The sequence below is a fragment of the Ceratina calcarata genome, unplaced genomic scaffold (assembly GCF_001652005.2).
Source record: "Ceratina calcarata isolate Rehan_Ccalc_2016 unplaced genomic scaffold, ASM165200v1 scaffold321.2, whole genome shotgun sequence".
Lineage (NCBI taxonomy): Eukaryota > Metazoa > Arthropoda > Insecta > Hymenoptera > Apidae > Ceratina > Ceratina calcarata.
This window is the reverse complement of record NW_017154760.1, coordinates 146,546-170,675: the sequence shown is the minus strand read 5'-3', so window position 1 is coordinate 170,675 and position 24,130 is coordinate 146,546. Positions and strand designations below refer to the sequence as shown.

Sequence of the window (24,130 nt, the reverse complement as noted above, 5' to 3'; positions counted from 1 at the left end):
GTCGATTCTGGGCCGCGGAATCATCGAAAAATATTGCAAGCTCGCGGGTTAATATTTCACTTGGTCTCTCCAGCTCTGTGCGCGAGAATTAGTCGGCGTGGCCCGAAGGAAGCGGTGGTTTATTTTAGGGACCTCTGAAAATACGCGCACACGTCCCGTAGAGAAATAGTTGCTCGTTGCTGCTTCGCGATAAGACCATGGCTCTTAAACGCTGTCTACTTCCAATAATAGTGATTACAGTTTCAATTGGTACGTGTCTCATTATTTCGCATCTTCAGTTTTTCTCTCGAGAAATTAGCAAGTAGATTAGATTCATACGCGTTCCGAGAATTTCAATCGTCATTCTCTTATTTTTATTAAGGTGGAACGGTATTCCAGATTCTTTCACAGTGTTTTGTTCACGTATGCGAATTCCTATTCGCAGTAATCGTTTCAATTTCAGACAATTGCATTTTCTTCTCCCTCTTCGTAGGTATTTCGCCGATTTTCACGTGGAGCCCCGATGTTCGTCGGTACGTAATCGAATTCCCATTTTTCCTTTTCAAGCATCAAGTAAATTTCCTTCGTAACGACTTAACGCCAGAACGTTTGTTTTCCTCGCTTTACGAAATCTGAACTTTATACACCTTCTAAAATTACTCTGCGCGTAGTATATAAAATACGAACAGCTTATAAATGAAGTCTCATCAAATTTTGCAAAGTGATACCATGAAAGTTTAATTATTTAATTCCCCGGGAAGTTACGAGAGCTACGACCTAGAGAAAGGGCCAGTTTTCTACGAAGCTTACTATCCGGACGACGAGCCCCGCACCCACTACCAAGAAAAACGTTATTTCGACCGCGAGCCAGTCTTCGAGAAGACCTATCAACTATCCTCCGAGCACGCAGAGAAGAATTATCAAGACAGACCCGATGCTGCTCTTCAAAACGTGGATCGTTTCTCTCCCCAGCCACTGGACATAAAGGAAATTTCTAAGCTGGCCAGGAGAGCCATATCCAGAGATCTGGAGAACTGGAACACCCTTGAGGAGTACTTGGATCGAGCTAAATACGAGGATCCGTTATATCCAACTCGAGTCGACGCGAATTCGAGGGATCCGTATGAGGAGAAACGGGAGGAGCCTTTGCCTCGTCGACTTCGATCAAGCAGAGACCAAAGATTTATTGAATCCGATATCGGTAGAAATCGATTTGAAGCAGTTCCATACGAGAACCATGAACAACAGATGATACAAGCTGTTAGGACGAGTCCAGTGAATACTTTGAACAAACCTGTCCCACCCAATTCTCTCAATTCTTATCCAACAGAGAACATCTTCGCGCCGAGGCCTCAAGTAATTAATTACATCTTCTCAAAGAGACCGACGGAGAATAAAGAAGAGCTGGTCGCGTCTGAAACGAAGGAGACGAAGGAGTCCATGCCTAGGAATTACGGGGACAATTTGATTCGCGATGAAATGAAGGAAAAGGAAGAAAATAAGAATGCCAAGATCGCTTCTATCGAAGTTAGCGAGGTACCGAGACACAAGACTCGTCACCATCATGGAGATTGGCCGAAACGTGAATATCCTCATCGTCATCAATCTTAAACAGATTGTTAATAATCTATTTTAAGTCTTCGCCTATTACTTCGTTTCTATTACCTATTCTTTAGTTTTCTTGTACTAACTGTATTTTAAAACAATAAATTGCGAGTATAGGGACGCAGTCTTTTCTATCTTTTCGAAGTATTTATTCAATACAGTGAATTACATCAATAATATAACTTTCTATAACAACGTGCACGTACATCGCTACCTTAGATACGTGTACGTTTAAACTTCATCCTTATTTTTACTCTCTGTCGTTTAATCGTACACGTTTAACAATTGATAACACCACGTATAAGAAAATATGTATTTGTTCTTCTTTTCACGTTCGTGGAAGCGACATGTATTTACAAATTAACTTCGAAGATGAAAATGATCAAATGATGGACAGTGAATGCGAAACGACGCGAAGAATTCGTTGATATTCGATCAAGACCACGGGTTCTTGACACATCATCTTTTTATAGATCTTAAAAAAACATGATCGATGATTTGAATATAACTTAACGATGTTCGCAGGAATGAATCTTGTACGCTACGAGAATAATTAGATGATGTCCGAAGGCAAGTACAACGACAAAACCACGAGTACGTTACAAATAATCTACGCTATTGGAACACAACTTCGTCTGGTGAATAGTCTCAGTTAGCTACATCTAAAACATTATTTTTTTTCATTTTTCTCCATTTGCTTTTTTCAATCATTCTTCGGTAAAAGTTCCGCGATCCACGCAAGTCGACCGCGTTTACATACGTTCAGAAATACGTGATTAAGATCTAAACTTATCCGACGTCTTTCTACGCATATTTATTTATTTACTAAATTAACATCTTAATGAAAGATATCGCTTATACAGTGTGGAAATTAAATAAAGGAAAACGGTCAGATTAGCATCTCGGAATGGCGAGCTAAATTATAGAGATTTAAGTTTCAAGAGATTCAAATGTGGCAGTAAATTTCAATCATTAAAAATGAGATTTCAAAAGCAATAACACTTCGCACACCGCCGTCATGCGACATATAATTACACAATTTAACAGTTTCTAATTCTTGTACTTTCTCAATCTACAATTATATACATTTTCAGTTCGTTTCATAGATCTCACGATCGAGAATTATTAATTTTTAAACTACTTATGTTTTCAACGAATGTAAAAATAAATCATCTTCCTTACATATTTAACAGCGTTTTATACATTCGGTTGACGCAATTTTATAATAAATAAATTAAAAAGGAGACAACTTATTATGGTACAATGTAATCTGGCCAGTTACGTGTCCTCCTGGTAATTCAATCTGTTTGTGATGTCTCAAATTACGTGACTGATACATAAAATTAAATAAAGTCTAATATCAAAAAAGTATGTATAAACATATTTCGCAGGAAGCATTCATTTTATATACTATATAATTAAATACAATTAGTGCTGACACGTGCACCGATTACTGTATACCTATTTTACGTTGTTCCAAGTTTGACATAACAAATTCCCTCAGTTTTTCATACGCCTTGGAGATATCGTCGTTCACAACCGTTATATCAAAATTACCAGGCTTCTCTCCTGAAATTATTCATCAATTACATAATAACTGTAAAGTCTTTTTGTTTTACATTCGATTAACACGATACTTACCGTACTCCATCTCTACCCTAGCCACGGACAATCTACGTTCTAAAGATTCTTCCGTTTCCGTTTGCCTAGACCTCAACCTTTTCTCTAATTCTTCCATGGACGGTGGTTTAACGAACACGTACATAGGATCCAAGGAAGTCTGCTTTATCTGTTTCACACCCTCCACGTCGATGTCCAGTACGCAAACCTTCCCTGCACGTTTCACATCTTCTACAGCACGTTTACTAAAAACCATTTACAAATGATTTCAACACGAATCATAAAGGAGAAAATGAATTCACGAATGATCAGTGAGACACAACGTTTACCTAGTGCCATACATGTTCCCACTGAACACTGCATGTTCCAAGAATTTGCCTTGCTCTATCTGCTTCTGCATTTCATCCTTGGTCGTGAAATAATAATGTTTTCCGTCCTCTTCCCCCGGTCTGGGTGATCTTGTGGTATGGGAAACTGAAAAACCAAAGGTATCTGGAAATTCCTCGAAAAGCCTTTTAATCAGTGTGCTTTTCCCACTGCCGGAGGGGCCGCATAAAACCAGCGGGCGTGGATTTTTATGAAGCATGTTACGAGCACCTAAAAATAAACGTGATTTCGTCAGTAAACAGGAACTTAAGTGTCGGAATTCGCCAAACGCAGCACAGCAGATTCGATTCGCTTCATACCTATTGTCAAGTTTCTAACATGCGAAAGTAACGTCATACTTTCGCGTATGTTTAATTCACCGACTAATTAAACAAGAGAAAACGCAAATGTCTGTCGATGCACTTACGTTGAAATCATAATGCTAAATCGACAATTCCAGCTAAGCGTAAAGGGTGAGGAACTGAAAAACGACAAACCCATACGCCGGAGGTATTATTAGATAGAATTAATTAGGGCCAGAGCGATCGTGTAATGTGAAATTCGTATCAAAACATTTTTCTACAGGACAGATAAGATACCGTATTATCGCGAGCCATAGAATCTAATTAAAGTGCGATGCTTATCTGGGGAATATTGATTTCTGGAAGCAAAACTTGTCGTAAACTGTGCACCACAATGCGGTGTAAATAAAGTCTATGGGAGGCCAATTCCGCTGGACGGACAGCGAGACATTAAAGAGATTCTATCCGAAAGTATTTTCTCAACATTTTCGCAACATTCTCAAGTTTCGGTACAGAGTAGATACGACGAAAAATATTTGTTCGAAAACTTAGATATATCGAGCAATTTTCGCCCGCGATTCTCATTAATTTGGTGAACGAACAGAATAATCGTCAAATGTATTGAATGCTATCTCACCTGGATAATCGAGTAAAAAATTAATAGAATCACTAGAACATGCGGAAAATATTGTTAGAAAAGCACAGCACGAAGATTCGTGTTCAGCTATCGGCTATCAGCTACACGTTTTTGCCGTTTTTACGTTACTACAAGCGCATGCGTCCGTTCCATGTCGCATTGTGAACATTTGTTTGCAGTATGTGACAAACATTAATTGGGAGTCTGTATTTTTAGATACATAACTTGTATATAAAGACGTCTGCAATATTATTTTTATCATGCATCGTCTATTCGATGACAGTATAATTAACTTATGGGTTAGATCGTTAGATGAGTTGCTCGTAATCTATTTAGTAAAGATAATTCATTTCAGTTATCTGTTAATGTAATAAATAGAAATGACAATACGCATTTCCTTATCCTTCTTTGTATTTATCTTATTTAACACTAATTTCGTACTAAGAAGAAAAAGAATAGAATCGAGTGAATGAGGACAAGGAATCCGATACCGCCTTTACTTCCATTCCCTTCCATTGAAACTGTTATTTGGCAGTAGTGTTTACAAACAGACTGGAATCTATTGACATTATTTAATGTTTAATTTTCAGATACAATACTAAAGAAAACACGTTAGATGCATAATAAAAAGATACAGGAAAGAATCTAAAAATATACAATGTGTAGTCTTAACCATCTTTAATATGATTTTCAAGTACAGTTAATGAGAGCCATTACTGAACTTCCAATCACAGGGAGAACAAGAATTTATATTCTGACATAAGAATAAAAACCACAGAATACGTTACTTACAATGACTGTGGATAACGCGAACAGCAATGAACAAGTTATTCTGGTAACAGGTGGTTACGATCACACTATCAAAATATGGCAACCACACACAGGAGTTTGTCAACGAGTGTGCGAGCATACAGACTCGGTAATATTTTGAAATACTTTCATTTAAATACTTCTGTTCCTATTCTTTAACAATGAAACTTGATTTTTAGCAAGTAAATGCCCTGGACATTACTCCAGGTAAATATCTAATAGCTGCTGCTGGATACCAACATATACGAATGTACGACTTAGTTTCAAACAATCCAAATCCAATAATTAATTACGAAGGAGTATCGAAAAATATCGCTGGCTTGGGCTTTCAGGTATTTCATTATAACAGCTCGATTATTCTTATTGCGATATATCCATCTAATTTTGTTTAGGAGGAAGGTAAATGGATGTACACTGGTGGTGAGGACTGTTCAGCCAGAATTTGGGATCTCAGGTAAATACAATCTAATCTATCAATCGTGCCCTTATATAGACAAATATAGACGAACATTATAACTGTATTACAGATCGAGTAGCTTCCAATGCCAGAGGATATTCCAAGTATCAGCACCCGTAAATTGTGTATGCCTACACCCTAATCAAGCAGAACTCATAGTTGGAGATCAGAGCGGTGTTATACATCTGTGGGACCTGCGTTCAGATCACAATGAACAACTGGTAAATAGTTTAGGAAATGAAACTCCCATATTTTATTCATTTAATATGATGACCGATGTTTTTGTAAAGATACCAGAGGCTGAAGCATCTGTGCAAGATGTTGCGATCGACCAGGACGGTACTTACATGGCGGCTGTGAATAATAAAGGTCATTGTTACATTTGGACGCTTACCGGCGGTGTGGGAGACGAGCCTACGCGGCTTAATCCTCGGCACAAACTTATAGCGCACAAACGTTATGCGCTTCGATGCAAGTTTAGTCCCGATTCTACGTGAGTACTAAGCGTCGAACATATAAAGGAATTAAATTATGTAATTACATGTTCGATTGCGTTTAGGCTCTTGGTAATCACGTCCGCGGATCAGACTGCTCGTGTTTGGAAAACGACCGACTTCTCAGAGGTACAAGTACTCGAACACGAGTCGAAACGATGGGTTTGGGACGCGGCATTTAGCGCAGATTCGCAGTACATATTTACTGGTAATGGCACGAGTTTTCACATGTTCTCTATCATCATTTTTAATAGGTCTAGCTAAGTTTTATTTTGTTTAAGCTTCATCCGACGGTGTCGCACGATTGTGGAACGTGTCCAGTGGAACAGTGGAGCGAGAATATCAGGGTCATCCCGCTCCCTGAGTCGTACGTTATCACGATCGCGAAATCGTGTATGTTACATAGAGAACTTCATTATAATTTATAAGGTGTAGCGTATTATTTATTATAAGAATATATTATAATTATTGTACGTCCTTTCCTTTCTGTTTTCATATTATTTTTATTTTACTCATATAGCGCATACAATCTTACAATGTGTCGTCTTGCACTGTATCAACTTCAAGTTCCAGTCTTAAAATAGATTTGCACATTTTTTCAAGCATATTCACGAGTAGACCCTCGTAAATTTATAAATATCTACACAATATTAATTTCATTTACGAATACATTGATGAACATAACATTACCCGTAGAACATGATAAGTTAAAATAAAAAGAAAACAATCGTCAAGATTCTGCCAATCTTGGTAATAAACAATATATTCTCACTTTTTAATCATTGAGATCTGTGCTTCGTGGAGGCGTCACTTTAAGTACCTTAGATCAGAGGCAACTGCTCTACTTCGCCCATCTCTGTGAAAGTCTCTTCGTCCATCGTGTAACTTAACATAAACTTTAACGATACCGTTTCCTGCGGAAAATATTATAATAAACGTTTGGAACCTAGTTGATTAACACGAACATTAGCTACCTTAGTAGGATTCGCAATTAACATAATTTGAGTAATTGCTGACGGCGGGAGGAATGGATTGTGACCGGGCAACGACGTTCCAGACGGTGGCTGAAGTCTACACTTACACTTCTGAAAGCATTCAGGCATATTTTCGAATGATGTGGACGAATTAATTGATTAATAAAGAATCCACATACTTTCGGCACCACTGCTTGGAACAAGTAATTACTAAGTGGTTTCGAGTTTTTGCTCATCGTTGTAATTACGACGACGAACACATCTTCTCTCGGATTATCTCGAGCGAAATGAAGTACAACAGATATACCGTTCTTCTCTTCGATTACCGTCATAGGTGGATTGATACCTTTAGAAAAAAGAATAGTTTAACATAAAAAGGATTAGAAGAAACGATCAAGTTACCTGGCAGTAGTTACCTGGTTTAATGTCTTGAAGGCTGATGTTAATATCCGTTAAAGGTTTAATTTCAGGTTCTGGAGTAACCGAGTTCTCTGTCGACAGCGCAGTGTTCAATCGCGAGTTCGCATCTCTCTTATTATTTGTATTACATTGGATAACGGTTTGATCGTTCGCACTATCTTGAGATGGAAGACTACCGATTGATTCGGAATTATTACTTGTATTGACAGTTCTCGTATTTACTGGTTCTGACAATTCGGAAAATTGTAGAGAACTGCCACTGTGATTGCCTGGTTTCACACGGGAATTCGGCACTGTGCCCGATAAGCTTTGTTTAAGCAAAGATTCGCTCAACTCGTTCAGTTCCTCCAATGCTCTTGCTTTACTGTCAATTTTCTTTTCGATCGCGTTCACCGGTTCCTCTGGATACAAATAATTACATAAATCATTTCCTCGTTTCGTAAAACTCCTCTTAAGACAGTTCATATTGACAAACCTTTTTTACTTTTAGGTAATGCATTGAGCGGTTGCATGATCGAGTCTATCATTAAAAGGTTCGAATTAGTAATCGAGGGAGTATCTAAATTTTCGGGTTTCCCTAAAGAATTGAAGATATCCCCTAAAACTTCCAAGTCCGTTTGATGATTCGTCGACGCTGTGGAACTTGTATCGATGCCGATATTTTCAAGAGGGACGTCTTCCAACGGCGAGGACAAGTCTAACAAGTAAGGACCAACATTGGAACTTGTCTTAGACTTGACAGGTTCGCCACGAACTATTACAGCATCGTATTTTTCGAACACTTGTTCCAGTTCATCGCTCGCGACGAGTACATCACCTAGAAATTCCAATCACTTCTCTAACAAAAGAATCTAGTTTAAAAATTCCGTAATTAACACACTAAAAGAGTAACGCTCGCGCCATTCGATTCTCCGGAATAATTCAGGTGTCCTAAGATATTTACCAAGCATTTCCTCGTTATCTTGCGTCTCGTTCGCTAGCCTCAATACAATTGGCTTTAATCGTTCGCAAGCTTGATGCAGTTCCTTCATTAGTTCGACATCTTCTTTACTAGTTTCATTGCAATTGTACGAGTCTAACATTTCCGATAACAACTTCGCATTATTGTGAACAGACTCCAGCTCCATTATTCTACGCGAGTTCAACTGCACTCTTCTCTCATCCTGGAAATTCATTCGGTAAACGAACGAAGCTCTTGTTACGAACATAAAAATTACTCACCTCTCTGACCATAGTTTTAATTAATCTGTTCGCGGCTTGTAAATCATCAGGATTTTTACTCTGAAGTAACTTTTGTAACAATTTCGATTTTTCCTCGTCATCGAATATCGTGCTCTTCGCCTTTGGCGTCTTTACACTCTCCTCTTGTATATTATTCATGGGCAAAGGATCGTCCTGAATAAATATATATTTGAAGTCGATGAGGCAAGAGGACGCGAGTTATATACTCACTTCTATGACACCTTGCTTTTTCAACATTTCATAGGCTTCTTTAATCTTTACTTCTTTCGGATATTCCTTTATCCACGTACGAAGCAACTGTAATACTTTTTGACGTACAGTAACCGGTGTTTTGCCACCAAGATATTTCGGTGAAACTATTCGAATGATTTCATTCAAGAACCGAAATTTGCCAACTTCTGCGCGAAAAGACGGCCCGCATCTTCTCATACACGTGTCCAGTAACTTAAAATCCAAAATTCATGTATACGTACAGGAATCATTATTTAAGAACGAATATTGAAATGTGAATTGAATATTGAAATAAACTTACGGTAAGAGCTTGAAGTGCTTCGGTTTCATTAGAGGACTGAATGTGCAATGCTAATAATTTAGTACCAATTTGGATACCTTCCGTTTCTTTGGTAAGCATCACGCAAAACGCTTCGGTCGCTGCTATGTCTGGCTTCTGGTTCTGCGGGTTCGTTACCCTTTCTGTAAAAATAGACAAAAGAAAAATACGGAGGAAGCAGAACTAATCGTAACACCCGATAGCTTTAATAGGTTCAAATTAATTCTTGGCAGTCGTGAATATCTTTCATACGACGACGATTCTGATGAATGTTTACTCACGCATAAGAGCCTCTAGGCTTCTCGTTACAACATCCATTTTTATTATGATTATATGTAATCCCTTGAGTTTACGCGTCGTTGGTTACATGTGTTTATTTGACAGTTAACCCGAGCAAAACATTGAAAGATACCATTTTGATTCTTTTCCCGTAAACAGGAATCGGCTTTCAAACGATATATCTTCACATTTATTCTTCGTGTACTTCGTCTATCTTGGTGTTTCTATTATTGCTACGTCGAGTTTACACTACCGTTTAAAAAAATACCTTCGCATAAAATGTACCGAGCACGGAAACCGCGGATTCGAACAGCTGTTCTCGGATATATTAACCTGTTTCATCGTGGAATTATATTGATAGCTGTTTGAAAACTGGCTTGAGAGGCGCTTCGAGAAATTCACGAAACAATATTGATAAGAATTTTTATTGTTATACTTGTATGCCTACTAAGATAGACAGAGTAAACCGGGAATCTTTATCGTCCTCGCTGAGGATTTCGTATTTTGTCTTTCGAAAATAATTTAGCAATCTATCAGTCATGTACTTAATACGAAAGATGCAATTTTAATCAATTATGCTTATTGTTACAATAAATTTGTAAACAAATTTTTTTTTTTATTATCACATGTAAAGGAAACAATGAATTGAGCTCTATGAGACTCTTTTTATGATTACAAATAAATATGTTCAATGGTATTAATTCAAAGGACTCATATTAAGAATAATGAATCTTAACACATATTGGAAACCTCTTTGCATTTGTTTCTCATCTTCATTTGAAGTTCAAAGCGCCGATTAGTCCTTACGCCCTTCAAAATCGCCCTGTTCTGCTCTGTACTTCTGTTAAAAAATAAAAACGATTGTAGATCTTAAAATGTAAATTTAATTCTGTACGTACCGTCTCGGATTTGGAGTTTTAGTTTTTAGAATGCAGGCAGTGGCTTCTGGTTTTCTTAATTTAAATCCGAATCTTGTAAAGCCATTTTTTGTCCCGCTAGACGATTGATTTACTTTTGGCAATTTATTAGCGACAGTTTTTATCCCTGTCGCATCTCCATTCTCTAAACGAGCTAAAACATAAGTAAATCACAATTAGTATTAAAAAACGTTCAAGCGAATCATTAGTTAATCAAGCTTTAGTACTTAATGCCGTGTGTCTGTCCTGCACGCGTTTCTTTGCATCGATAATAGATTCTGATTTAGCAAACATCTTTTTATGGATCTCAGCAAAATTTGGCATTGTTTTCTTTCCTGAACTCTTTGGATCTGTAATTGAACGAGATCCTATAAAATCTTTCACAATGCTTTCAATAATTCGACGTATTACCTGGTGTTTTAATAGACGGGAATGGCGACGACGCTGTAGCATTAGGAAAAGAACTCGATTTGCGAAGTCGTGAAGAAACAAGCGAATTATTAGCAACAGAGATTTTGCCGTGCATAGAATTGTTTGAACGGGAAATAGCTGTTACTGATTTTGAAATATTTATTCTCGAGTTCTTCGGCGAAATCTTCAGACTATCATTTCGTTTATTTTGTACCGATCGATTACGACTTTTATATTGTAATAAAGGACTTGTAAACTGTACATTGCCTTTCTTCTTTACCATGCTTTGTCTAGCAGTCTTGCCTTTGATATCACACTGTAAAATTTGATTTTTGACGTCTTCCTTTTCGTTCATTGCCTTTCGTAATCTCGGTGTTTTGGGCTCAAGGAGTTCGTAAGTGTCATTCTTTGCTTCTTGCTCGCTCTCTACCGTCAATGTGGCATCGAGTACTTGCTGAGTTTTTGGAGTGGAGGCTACAAGAGCCGATCTTTTACGATTGGATAGCTTCGGCGAATGTATAGAATCAAATATGTCTTGTGTAACGTTTACGTTATGATCAGTCAAAAGTTCGTCGTTTATGAATATTTTTACTTTGGGAGATGGAAGAGATGAGCACTCGGCCATAACAATTTTGGAAAGCCTTTTAAGTCGTACTACGGGTTCTTTTAATTCATGCTTTTTGGGACTCGCCTTTGTACTTAGATTATGTCGTTTACTTGTAGATGCAACGTTTCTATCACCTACATTACTTAGTCTCTTGAGTGGGGATAGACTTTTGTTCTTTTTTGGAGATACCTTTTTGTTATTAACAAGACAACCGTCAATGGATGTCTTTGATATTGGTAACTTAGAACTTCTCAATTTTGATTTTAACGTAGGAGATTTAGGAGACGTTTTCATAGATGGTGAGAGTCTCTTTACCTTACGTTTTCTATTAGTTGGTGTTGACTTGCGTTTTTTAGGTTTTTCCTTTCCACCAGACGAAAACGAATTTGATAGATCATACGTTTCATTCGCATCGTTGTCAGATATACTGGATTTCAACTGTTCACTCTTATTATCCTTAATAATTAGTTTCTCTTGTGATTCTATCGAAGAATTTAGCTCCTTAGTTAGTTTCTTTGAAGCTCTCAATGGTCTTGGAATTTCTGTAGATTTTGAAGAACTCCTCAAGATCTTCTTTCTCTGTGGTGTGACACTGCTTGCAGGTGGAGTAGACGGTGATTTTGAAGGACTTACGTTGTGCTTAGCTCTGCCTGAGCGTAGTTTAGACAACTTCATTTTTCTGTAGTGTTACTTCTACATAAATTAGTACAAAAAGAAAAGATTTTTTTCTTAAACCGTTAATTCCACCAATATTTCATTTATTTGTTCAATAATACAGAATATTCCATTACGCACGTGTTTCACCTACCTGAAAATGTAGCACCTTTCTATCTTTCGAATAGTTATTATTAATACCTGTTATTAATAAAATAAACAGTAATTAAGCTCAAATTAAAACAGAGTAAATGAGATGGCCAGTAATAACGGGCATGTGTGAAACAATTTTACAGATTTTCGATTTCACAGAAAGCGTATATGCACGCGTAAACAGCAAATGACATTGAATCAAGTTCAGTTTGGATAAACACATAGACTATGGGGTAAACATACCTGGACGCGTATTTACGTTCGAGAAATATTTCTGCTAATTCTTCGAGAGGAGATTTATTTTCCGTGGACCCATAAACCGGTAGATCGTCCAAACAGGTAGGGATTAAACGGTGAGAAATCTACGAAAAACTGTGGACTATCGCGGTTTTGGCGGTTGACAGCGTTTTCAACGACATTTGAAATTGTTGACGCAATTGACTGTCGTCCGCATACAATGGAAAGCGATGTTATAGTCGTTGTCGTTCGTTACGTTACACGCCCCCTATAATTTTCAGCGCCTACTCAGACTCAGACTTAGAGCGAAGCAGCCAGCTGAGTCTCATTTTCAGTTTGTTTCCTTTTTTGTACAACATTCCTCTCACGTTATTTTTCAAATTGAACTTTGATGAATGGACGATAACAGAGAAATATGTAAGTGCTTATAATACGATACTGAAATTACGAAGTATCGTATCGTTGATAAAGGACGATTTCTCATTTCGCGAGACCTATTTCACTTTCGGTTTTGTTTTCTGAAGTTCGTTCATTTATTTCAGGTATAAGTATATTATTATTATCGTCTTGCTTGTTGTCGCCAATTTATGGTGCTGCGTGGGAGATGATTATTACGAGATTCTTGGCGTAAGCAGGACGGCCGATTTAAAGGAAATCAGGAGAGCCTTCAAGAAGCTAGCTGTGATAGAACATCCTGATAAAAACAATGTACGTGAGAGTGCAACACTATTATCAAGCTAGTTTCTAACGTAAGTCGAGGATTTTAATTGAGCATATGGAAAACACATACTGTCAATTATTATTTAGAAGTTTTCATTCAAAGATCAAGTAGAATAGTAGCATAAATGTAGGTAATAGATAAAATGGAACTTGGAAAATTGTATAGTCTTAATCACTGTTAAAACGATTGTATGTTGCAGGATAACTCTGAGTCCCATGAGAAATTCATTGTACTGACCAAAGCATATGAAACATTAAAGGATCCAGTTTCAAGAAAAAGATATGATACCTATGGAGAAGAAGGATTAGATGATTCCAATAAAAGGCAGTCCTATCAATCTTGGGGCTATGCTCACAACATTGATCTTTATAACGACAGTCCATGGGTCGTCACTCTTGATGAGGCTGATTACTGTAAACTTCCTATTAAATCTTCTGTTAAAGCATTTATGCAAATACGAATTTATTCATCCTTCTTACAGATGAAAATGTTCTTTTATCAAAAAGAGTATGGCTAGTCAATTTTTATTCTCCGATGTGTAGCCACTGTCACACGCTTGCTCCAACTTGGGAACAAATAGCTGAAGAGCTTGACGGAGCTGTGAATATAGCAGCTGTGAATTGCGAAAATGAATGGCAACTTTGCCATCAGGTTGGAATACGAGCCTATCCTACGATAATGCATTATGCAAAGGTACATCAATTAAACTAACAGATTTTAGACTACAGTTCCGAGATATTATTTCTGTATTACAGAATTCAAGACAGGGAGAGCGGTATAGCGGAGAGAAAAAATATACAGCTCTTATGAAATTTATATTAAATCAATTAAGAATAGTTATTCCAGAAATCGACGAGCCTTTAGTAAATCTTATTTATCACGAGAGCAAGAGAAAGAAGCCTATGTTAATATTCGTCTGCGGCGGAGACCGTCATTGTTTCACATCGCTCGAGCGTTCAAAGATAGCAGCGATCTTTGTAATTATCACTCTTATTTCTCAAACTCATCATTTTATTATTTAGTATGAATATTCGGTGATTTGCTTTAGGAAAATACAATTGACGTACGGATATGTTACTGTGACCGAAAGGAGAAGTGTAAAACTATTTCACAGGACACTAATATTATTTATTTGTCAACCGAGGGAAGCAATTCCTTCAAGAATATAGAGGAATCTGAGGAATTGGTAAACGAGATAATGCAGCATTTACCAGAACCCGACGACCTCAATACTGACGAACTTTTGGTAATTCATATTTATATGAAACATATCCATTATCATTGAAATATATCCATTATCATTCTGAGCAAACATATTAATCGCTGTTTTAATTTATAGAATATTAGGAAGAATTCTGAGAAAGATAAACTAGCTGATTCTAGTTGGCTTTTGTGTTTTTATATCGGATACATAGACGAATTAGATACGATATTGAAAAAACTGCCGCATGTTCTTAGCGAAGTTAAACTCGGTGAGCATACAGATAATAGAAAGCTTAAGTAGATCGCAAACATTGATGGTGAAGTTTATAGGTAAAATAAATTGTGGAAAAGAATCGCGGATCTGTAACAGCTTTGGCGTAAATCGTTATCCAATGTGGGCAATTCTAAAACCAGGAGGTGCCTTCGAATGGCATCACGGGCAAAATGTACTGAACGATATCGTCAAGTTCTTTCACAATAGTCATAAAGCGACGAATGTATGGGCGTTAAACGCGGATGAGATAAAGTCGATAATGAGCGGGATTAAAGGTACGTATCGTTGTAAACGTATGCATAGATTGTTGTATGTATTGAAAATTGTTCTAGATAACGGAGCATGGTTTCTCGATTGGTACGCGCCATGGTGTCCACCTTGTCTGGACTTTTTGAAACAACTTCGCAAAGCGTCGATGGAATTCGATAAATCTGTGATACGTTTTGGAATTATCGATTGCATTGTACACCCTACAATTTGCCAGCAGCATAACATTCGCTCGTATCCGACCGCAATGCTCGTGAACGGTACCGCTGTACACAGGTTTTCGATGGAAAAAACCGCAGAAAATGTTGTTCAGTTCATTAAAGAGATACAAAAACCAACAGTGCTAGAGTTGAACTCTCATAATTTCAAGAGTCACTTGGAGCAAAGGCTAGGTAAATTCATTTGGGTGATCGACTATTTCGCACCATGGTGCGCGCCTTGCCAACGGCTGAAACCACAGTGGATTGCCGTCGCGAATGCTTTATCGATACTTTCTAATATAAAAATAGCTAGTGTGAATTGCGAAATGGAATCCGCTCTGTGTGGAGCTCAAGGAATACGTAGTTACCCTACTATAAGACTGTATCTTAGCGATACGAACGCAGCGAACGTGTTCGCGTAAGTAACCATTTATTAAAACCTGAAACGTGGAAAATATTAAATCTGATGAAAGATGTTTAGTTCGCACAGTGGGCAACGAGATTCGACTTCGATATTAACATGGATCACGCGCTTCCTCCCTCGCAATGTTCGAGACTTAAATCCATCGATATTGAAAACTGAAGTATTAAGTGATAGGAGTATATGGATCGTCGATTTCTATGCTCCGTGGTGTGGGCATTGTCGACTACTCGAACCTCAGTTTGCTATAGTCGCTGAAGTGAGTATATAATACCTAATACATAAGATTCTTTTCTAAAATTAGTTTTATTTCTTCAGCTACTGAGACCGAAGGCAAAATTTGGTTCCTTCAACTGTGAAATGTACGTACGCGAATGTGCCGAGGCCGGAGTCAGGGCATATCCAACTGTGATAGCGTATGACACTCGATACGGTGGAAAAAAGATTACGAATGGTTATCGAATTAATGGGACGACGGCGGAAAGCATGAAAGACAGCATTTTAAACTTCCTAGCGCGCGTTAGGCATGACGAATTATAGCAGTCGCAATCTGATACTTTTCTTTATTTTTTATAATTTACTAGATATCGATATTCGGTTACAGCATAATATAAGCATTTGTACAAAAATTGGTATCTCGCCATCGATCGGCAAACAGGTGTACAGGATGGAATGAGTACACTTGAAGATCTGTATTTACGTGATCGTAAAGTCATTTTTAAAAGTTCGTTATATATTTGCATTATACAAAGTATTGCGTAAAAATATCTTCTTTTATCATTATCAATATCACTTTGCTGTAAAGTACAAAAAATATTGAAAGGGAATATATGTTTCTCTTTAAATTATCACATCGAAAGACGCATTCAACACGGTTGGCAGTGCTAAAAAAAAAAATACAGTGTGCTTTTTCGTAGTGTAATTGCCAAGTTTGTATAATTTATCGAAAAATATACTTAAATATTTCTTTTTTACAAGCCTCATTTCATAATTTAATTTGACGTTCCTTTTAAAAAGACACAGAGAAATATCGTGTTAATTAGACAAGTAAAGCGCGTATAAAATGACTGAATCGTTGTGACATACTTTTCTAATATGTCTCGTAACGTCATATTATGTATATTGCGTATCTTTAGGATACGATAGCCTGCTTTCTTTTCATCGAGTTTTCCACTACGGAATAACTGCCGTGTTTGTTTCTAGATTAGCGTGTTAAATAAATATAGTTCCTACTTCATCGAACTCGTGAGTATGTAGGCACGTGCTCTTCTTTTTATAACGAGGAAGAATGAAAATATTTGACATATATAAAATCTCTGAAGTTTCTTATGAAACGATAACAATTATATTCGAACCGAGAATTACATTGCTCACACATGTACATACATATATACATAGGTATACACACAGATATATGTATATACGTGATATACACATTTGTATAAAATTATTAATTAATTACATAATTTCGTTATACTCTGTGTTTATGATGTTCGTAGTTTATTGAAAATATTAATGGAAACATAGACAGCGTAATAATTTAACTAGTGTAATTAATATCATACCATCGATGAAAAAGATAAAATACTTCCAGGATAGAAAACTATAGTTTGAAAACGCGATATAAAATCTGTCCGCGTATCTCAAATTCTTTCCGATATTTAAAATATACATCAATCGATACGTTCGGATTGCACTATTTGCAAATTAATAAATACAGTGGATCTATAATGTGCGCATGAAACGTGCGAAACGTATCGGTGAATAAACGGGTGTATAAGATTGAAACTAAATTATATATCGCGTTTCGATGGTGGTACCAAATGATCAGGTAATTTCGAAGGTAAATCGTAACCCTCAAGTTTTACCTTAATTAAATGCATCGCCAAGGCAAATTCATCTGCGTCCAGGAATCCATCGTTGTCGATATCCGATAGCTTCCAAATTCTCCCAAGTACATTGTTCGGCAATTTCGATCTTATCATTTCCGACTTGGCCGCTGTAAATCGAACGAAAACCGTTAATAGTATTTGGTAGCAAAGCGTAATCGTTAATGATAGATAGAAACTTACCAGCCCCGGTGATTTTTCCGTCGCAAGGGCCAAGCGTCTCGAATATCGTATCATATTTATATCTTTCCTTGTTGACGATCCATTCTGGTTCGCCTGCACCAGCATCGATGCCTTCCCCTCGTTTATATCCGAACGGACTTACTTGATCTTCAACGCCTTCAAATGCACCACCTAGTTTTTGCAAAATAAGCGTTTATGAATCATCATTACGTCATATCGATATATAGAAGTATAAAGATTCTCAGTCTTCATTTTTATCTTTATGAAGACATTAATACAGAAATAAAAATATATAGAAAACAGATACCTTTGACAAGCGACTCTAATGTTGTGTTAACTTCTTCATTAGGAATCATGGCCATGAGTTTCGCGATGTCTTTTTGTAGCATATTATCCACCACTTCTAATAGTTTAGGCTTGAGGGTATTGAATTTACTGAAGTCATGGTGAGCGAGCGATTCTTGCATTTTTTTAAGGTCTGGGAAATCGCCGGGCGAGATCTGTTGCTCCCTTTGTATTTGATCATAAATTTGTCCCAAATGTTTGATAAGATCTTTCTTCTTGTTGTCTTTACCGAACACGCTGGGCATATCTTTCCTCAAAGCGCTGATTATATAAGCGTGTACCTATGAACACGCGATTAAGTTTTATCAATTGAAAGTAGCCGATATGGATAGATTATCAGAAATTGCGGTAATCAACGGTACGCGTTTTTTATGTTTCCTTACCTTTGCTAATCGTGCGCGTTTAATCAAGTCATTGAGTTTCCTGAGCGCCGCATTTCTAGGTAGCGATTGCATGTCCTTAAATAAATCTTGTTCTTCGTCTTCGAATAGTCTGTAACAGAAACCAATTTAATTTGGATGCGTATGCTTAATAATACACGATGAACATCGCAGATACCTGAAGTCAATTTACCTTTTATTTACATCGTATCTTAAAGGTTGATCCCAGAACGAGCCGATATAAACTCTAGCGACTTCAGGCGTCTGTAAAACTTTTCCTAGAGACCACATCAGTGCTCCGTACACTCTCATAAGTTGTTGATGATCGATCATGTCTGCCTTATTTAGAACAATTCGAATTTTATCATCGTGTCCTCGCAATGCTTCGATTAATCTTCGAAATTCGTCAGAAATATCAAGCTTGTGTGCATCGAATAGCAGTATAATTCTGTCTACCCGTTCAGCGAACCATTCCATAACACCAGTGAAATCATAGCCTCTGTCAACCTAATGTAAAACAAATGTTAACACAGGAATTCTATCTAAATCCATAAGAGAAGTTTACGAATATACGTACTCTTTGTTTCTCGCCTGACAATATACCGGGTGTATCAACTATGGATATTCCTTTTAGAACAGGAGATGCAAGGGTGGAGCATTGAAATCTATTAAGGAAAGCATTGCCAAATTTTGAAAGAGGACGAAACTGTTTGTCCGGGTCGACCACTAAAGCGTTTCCAGGGACGACACCCTCTTTCTCATTATACATAACTGCAATAAAGCGATCTGTCGTTGGTTCCGGGCCGATTCTTATTCCGGGAAAATCTCGTTCTAGCAAATACTTGATGAACGTGGTTTTCCCCGTAGAATATTGGCCCACCAAAAGGATCATGGGCTTCGCGTCGAAGTCTGGATCATCGAGCTGCGGCGAGTGGAAATCGTGAAAGTGATAATGCTGCTCGAGCGGCAGCAATTTCGCTTTGTATATCTTTTTGAGGCCATCGGCGACACTATCAAAAAGATCCTGTTTGCCGCCCTCCTCCCGATTAAGCCAGCTGAACATTTTGCCGAGTTAAAGTACGATTCTGCGAATGAAAAAACGTCAAGTGTAGAATTTGCTGCGAGTAGAACTGCTGCTCTTCATGCTTCGAGTGCAGTTCACAGGTTTGACGCAACAATTAACAGACTCTAATATGACGTGTAGGAAATTCTGCTGAGCTGCGTGTCAATTACGAAGCGTGCATTTTTTCAGAGACAGAACAGATCTGAATGCAAATGGATAACTGATTACGAGAACGGTGAAAAAAAAGTGAAGTAAAAAATGAGAGTGTGAGATAGAGTGAAAGGGAAAGTAGAGTGATTTAGAATGAAATATATAAATCTAACCTTTTGGCCGGAACCCAGGCACACGAGTAGAGTGACAAGCGTGATCAGACACTAAGTATCATAGAATCGACGATGGGAGTAATTCGTCGGTATAACGTTGAGACACTATTCGACGCGCGAAGCTTCAGAAGAGGAATTGACTGATGTCTGACAGCTTATTTCTATTATTCGAGGGCATTTGAATCAATAAACGAGAATCGTAGTTTAAACACGTCAATCACAAGGGAACAACAGGCCCAGGCGCGGTACCCGACGTATGACCACGTCGCGAGGAAACAAGGAAACCAACACCGATACGACTGCGCATCCCGTCGCCGCTGTAGTCGTTCCTTCCTCCACTTGCTTCATTTACCATCCCTTCCTTCTCGACTACTATATTCTTATCTTTTTACTCTGCTTGCCTCTATGTATAAGTGTATAGACGACGAAGATAATTTTAGCAGAGAGAATACTACCATTAAGCAGCTGGCCAATCAGAATGGATTAGACTGCATTGAACTGCACGTGTGTAAGAGAACAGCCAGAACGTTATTACTGTGTCTATACATATGTACTCTGATTTGAACTACATTTAGGACTTTCGTCCTTTGACTTCTGAAAATATTTGCCATTGCTCGTGTTTTGTCTCGTAAACGTCGTACAAACACCTCCGATAGTTTAGTAGTGATATCTAATTAATTCGTTTAGTGTATCCGGCCTGAATAGTTTAGATTAAAGTGATAGTCCAAGAATTGGAGGGAAATTGTGAATGCAAATAATAAATGAACGCACAAGCATTGGATCCAGCAGCGGTTTTGATGTAAGGTAAAAAAGTTTGTCCTCGTAACAAAAAGATTAAATTATTTTAGCAATCGACTGATTAAGCACATTTCGAGTAGAATATATATCTCGCAGAGGCGTCAATTAACGTGCGCGAAACTCGATAGCACGATAATAGAGTTTTCTGAGTATTCCGTTTTACGGAATTAGTACATAAGCCACGTTCCTTTTACTTAGATGATTCATATGTACAGATACAGGTTTCTATCGAGAGTTTATATGTATTTAGGTAACTTTATCTCGAAACGGACCGTTGTTACGCATCACCATTAGCCGAGGTCGATCATATTCCACATTTAATCTATTTGTAATGAAACAAAATAATTGTATACGGCGGGGGATAAAACACTGTCAAACATTTAAATTGAAAATGTCAACGACTGGACTTTTGAACGATACGTACAGACGGATTTCACAGGGTATCATAGGAAACTAGTTTATTTACAAATTATTATAGATATGTAAGTAGAAAAGTTAAAAATTTATACATTTGTATGATCGATGAGACGTTTGAGTCGAGATCGAGGGTCGCGTGCTCTTTTATTCGAGGTATTAGAAGTCAACGGAAAGAGTGCTCGGAATAATCGTTCCCGTATTGCATAACGAGACATGCAAAACATCCAGTGTCACTTATTGCGTAAGCAACGCGGACACATCCTGGTTAAACGATTTTGTGCTCAATTTAGTAATCCTAACCAGCTTCGCTGGAATTAGAATTGATTTGTGCGCTACGGCGCACTCGGTCTCGGTCGCGTACGCTCGGATATGAGAATTGAGGCTTCTAGTTCAAATATCACATGCGAAATTAAGAGAAGGAGGCGCCGGATAGGGATCGCGAAAGGAAATATATTAATCGACTCGACATTCGTCGTCCCAATTATCGGGGAGCACGTTTTCCCACAGTTTCATTAGATTTCTGAGTAAACAGGGCGTGCCACATTTCGGTATGTTCATGTGATAAGGTATCATCGTCCTCGTGTCATTCACATACATTAGCTGTAAACGTAAAAAAATAACAAGAAAAATAACATCGAGTTAACTAACTTTTTACGTTAAGACGGGATACCTTCAGCTCCGCGTCTTCCGCGAGATTCGATTCAACGTGCAGCTGGAAAATAAGCGTAGCACTATATTCGGGCTTAAAGAATTGATTGGTAAAGCCCATGGTTCTTAACAAATTAACCATGGTTATATCGTGGACGGCATAGAGATATGCTCGACGTGCATCTTTCCCGTTCGTGAAAGCATGCATAGACTCCATTATCGTCTTAAGGAGCGGTCCTGAAAGGAATTTAAATAGAAAATAATCATTTTAAACGTGTGCGGAGAGAATACCTCCGCGAAGTCGTTTCTGTAAATCGTTGCTCGTGAATATGGCTAAACTGCGAGCTGCGATCTCGCGCATTTTATTATTATAATAGTCTTTTGTCCACGCTGGCAATTTTAGCCCGTGACGTTCTTCGATTTCCAAAGTATTATATAAAAACTCGACGTCGGTAATCGTTTTAATTTTTTTCCCTGTGTAGTTAGTGAGTTGTTGGTAATACTCGTTTGACGGTGTTCCTGGACGCGTAGATTCGTTCACGTACGCTTCCTGCAGAGCTTGTTCTAATCGGGGACAGGGAGCTTTGACCACGATCGTCTGGAAATAAACGTTTCTAGGCAATTGACTCTTAAACACGTATTGATATTAGAAACGATTCGTACTTTGTCCAGATTCCTAGGGGTAGAATGAACGGGAATCGGCTGCCAGGCTAAACCTGGCACAAACATTTCCTCAGGCGCCGGTGGATATAGACCAGCCAGCAAAGCTTGTGCAGACATTATACATCGATCAGCGTAACTGCTTTGCGTTAACAGTAAATCTTTATCATACTTATTGCCAAGTGTCGAAACATAGTTATCTCTTATCCATTTTCCAACGTTGTACGCTCGCAGCATACCTGCCTATATCGTAATTCTCTATTGAACGAGATTGCAATTTTATTAGAAAACAAATTACCTTGGTCAAAGCGCCCCAGCCATTTTCCCATTTGTAATCTCGATATGGATCCTTCGGATATGTTTCCGTGGGAGTTCGATCTCCGTGTCGGAAGACCTGTTGAATCGTCTGATTACTCGGCGCAAAGCAAACATGCATGTTCATCATAGATAAACCGGATAACACTTACGAATATCACCTGTTGTACAGAGGTTTCGTTGTGCGGCCTCGCATCGATCGTGGATACAAACGCAGCGTATGCAAATAAAATAGTACCGATTCCGATAGCGAGCATCAGAACTGTTATGTGAATGCTTGGGTTACGTGATGCTCGAGAATTGTGGCTTGATCTCCGTTCGTTCTCTCGATACATTCTCCGCTCCACCTTATCAGAAAATGTGGATCAGGGTTCTTTTTTAAATAGCAGGATTATCGTGTGACACTAGGCGAATGATTTATTAGTCGATGAACACTTTCACACATCGCTTGTACTTAACATCGTCGCTTTTATCAACGCTTTTAATACGTTACGCGTAATGCGAGTACTTGTGTCTTCTGTACGGTTACACTCTCGAAGATGTGCATGCACGTGCTAAATAGCTAAAGGAAGAAAACGGCATTGTGGAAAAGTCTAAGGTAAAAGAGAGAAGGGAATAGATTAACAGGTCGCTATTACGTAGATGAGAAGTTAATGCTTCTGTTTATTCAGACTAGAAGATAACAGATCGCACGTATACGACGGTAAAATAATTATCGTGTTACAGTCGCAGTCATTCTAAATATTTGACGCAAGATCACGCTCGTATCGCAGCTTTTTAACTGCAGTATTAAAGTTAGTAGTAAAGCAGGCGCCATGAAGAGTTATTTGTTTGCAGTACGCGTGAAATACGTACAGTATATTGATATGAAACTAAAAAGAAATTACAAATTACAAATCGTGTTACTTGAACTTAATTAGGTTCTATATATACTGAAAATTAAATTCTTGAGCTTCTATATCTTAATTTCCAGCAATTATTTGCGTGACATTTGTTCTAATTGCCTGTAATCATCCTGTGAGCAGACGTATTTTCTATTTGTCTCGATACTATATGAGTATCTTTTCATTGTATTAAGTTACATTTCGTATCTTATCATTACATATTTTCTTTAGAAACTCGTAACTAGTATTCGCGTACTCGTTCTTGAACGATCATAGAGTCATGAACAAGAATCTTAAGATATACGAATTTGGTATATTATTTCCTAGTTCATAATCTGTAAATCATGAAATGGACATAATTCTAATCATTTGTTATAGGTTTGTTGCATAATATTACTTATTTTCGATTTAATCTTTTTGACTTT

At 37.8% G+C, this 24,130-nt stretch overlaps 7 protein-coding genes across 11 annotated transcripts; 3 read left to right on the top strand and 4 right to left on the bottom strand.

The window, feature by feature from the left end:
• Positions 1–105: 105 nt before the first annotated feature.
• LOC108624616 (uncharacterized) lies at positions 106–1,708 on the top strand. The gene is made up of 3 exons (XM_018024022.2): positions 106–249; positions 473–512; positions 741–1,708. The coding sequence occupies exons 1-3, from the start codon at positions 198–200 to the stop codon at positions 1,588–1,590; spliced, it is 942 nt and encodes a 313-aa protein (XP_017879511.1). The 5' UTR covers positions 106–197; the 3' UTR covers positions 1,591–1,708.
• A 175-nt stretch (positions 1,709–1,883) lies between these two features.
• LOC108624639 (guanylate kinase) lies at positions 1,884–5,324 on the bottom strand. 4 transcript variants are annotated; one of them, XM_026813275.1, is made up of 6 exons: positions 4,510–4,630; positions 3,891–4,051; positions 3,534–3,801; positions 3,226–3,449; positions 3,046–3,153; positions 1,884–2,914 (listed from the first exon to the last, which is right to left on the bottom strand). In XM_026813275.1, exons 2-6 carry the CDS (start codon positions 3,925–3,927, stop codon positions 2,907–2,909), a joined length of 645 nt encoding a protein of 214 aa, XP_026669076.1. In that variant the 5' UTR covers positions 3,928–4,051; positions 4,510–4,630; the 3' UTR covers positions 1,884–2,906. The 4 variants fall into 4 exon arrangements, with proteins under 4 accessions (XP_026669076.1, XP_017879555.1, XP_017879554.2 ...); XM_018024066.2 differs by having other exon boundaries at positions 1,884–3,153; positions 4,510–4,629; XM_018024065.2 differs by lacking the exons at positions 3,891–4,051; positions 4,510–4,630 and adding an exon at positions 5,302–5,324 and having other exon boundaries at positions 1,884–3,153.
• On the top strand, positions 4,956–6,634 carry Lst8 (MTOR associated protein, LST8). Its single transcript, XM_018023990.2, has 7 exons — positions 4,956–5,428; positions 5,499–5,651; positions 5,712–5,773; positions 5,847–5,997; positions 6,067–6,269; positions 6,336–6,478; positions 6,552–6,634. Exons 1-7 carry the CDS (start codon positions 5,303–5,305, stop codon positions 6,632–6,634), a joined length of 921 nt encoding a protein of 306 aa, XP_017879479.2. The 5' UTR covers positions 4,956–5,302.
• A 119-nt stretch (positions 6,635–6,753) lies between these two features.
• Positions 6,754–9,774, bottom strand: Gga (ADP-ribosylation factor-binding protein Gga). The gene is made up of 10 exons (XM_018024064.2): positions 9,738–9,774; positions 9,439–9,599; positions 9,117–9,350; positions 8,886–9,059; positions 8,608–8,827; positions 8,140–8,481; positions 7,661–8,065; positions 7,424–7,590; positions 7,245–7,355; positions 6,754–7,184 (listed from the first exon to the last, which is right to left on the bottom strand). The coding sequence occupies exons 1-10, from the start codon at positions 9,772–9,774 to the stop codon at positions 7,092–7,094; spliced, it is 1,944 nt and encodes a 647-aa protein (XP_017879553.1). The 3' UTR covers positions 6,754–7,091.
• Positions 9,775–9,992: 218 nt separating this feature from the next.
• Positions 9,993–12,946, bottom strand: LOC108624591 (uncharacterized). 2 transcript variants are annotated; one of them, XM_026813262.1, is made up of 6 exons: positions 12,721–12,946; positions 12,479–12,525; positions 11,064–12,363; positions 10,880–11,020; positions 10,635–10,806; positions 9,993–10,576 (listed from the first exon to the last, which is right to left on the bottom strand). In XM_026813262.1, the coding sequence occupies exons 3-6, from the start codon at positions 12,343–12,345 to the stop codon at positions 10,468–10,470; spliced, it is 1,704 nt and encodes a 567-aa protein (XP_026669063.1). In that variant the 5' UTR covers positions 12,346–12,363; positions 12,479–12,525; positions 12,721–12,946; the 3' UTR covers positions 9,993–10,467. The 2 variants fall into 2 exon arrangements, with proteins under 2 accessions (XP_026669063.1, XP_017879478.1); XM_018023989.2 differs by having other exon boundaries at positions 10,880–11,002; positions 12,721–12,942.
• Positions 12,947–13,008: 62 nt separating this feature from the next.
• On the top strand, positions 13,009–16,552 carry LOC108624637 (dnaJ homolog subfamily C member 10-like). Its single transcript, XM_018024063.2, has 11 exons — positions 13,009–13,131; positions 13,257–13,422; positions 13,635–13,848; positions 13,917–14,128; positions 14,191–14,412; positions 14,484–14,681; positions 14,775–14,907; positions 14,969–15,187; positions 15,245–15,797; positions 15,861–16,059; positions 16,119–16,552. Coding segments are annotated over exons 1-11 (2,340 nt in total). The 5' UTR covers positions 13,009–13,129; the 3' UTR covers positions 16,341–16,552.
• A 20-nt stretch (positions 16,553–16,572) lies between these two features.
• Positions 16,573–23,539, bottom strand: Past1 (putative achaete scute target 1). Its single transcript, XM_018023988.2, has 12 exons — positions 22,974–23,539; positions 22,805–22,900; positions 22,510–22,749; positions 22,138–22,444; positions 21,869–22,083; positions 21,661–21,798; positions 19,175–19,669; positions 18,791–19,104; positions 18,601–18,709; positions 18,180–18,498; positions 17,873–18,043; positions 16,573–17,799 (listed from the first exon to the last, which is right to left on the bottom strand). The coding sequence occupies exons 1-12, from the start codon at positions 23,154–23,156 to the stop codon at positions 17,594–17,596; spliced, it is 2,793 nt and encodes a 930-aa protein (XP_017879477.1). The 5' UTR covers positions 23,157–23,539; the 3' UTR covers positions 16,573–17,593.
• Positions 23,540–24,130: the final 591 nt, after the last annotated feature.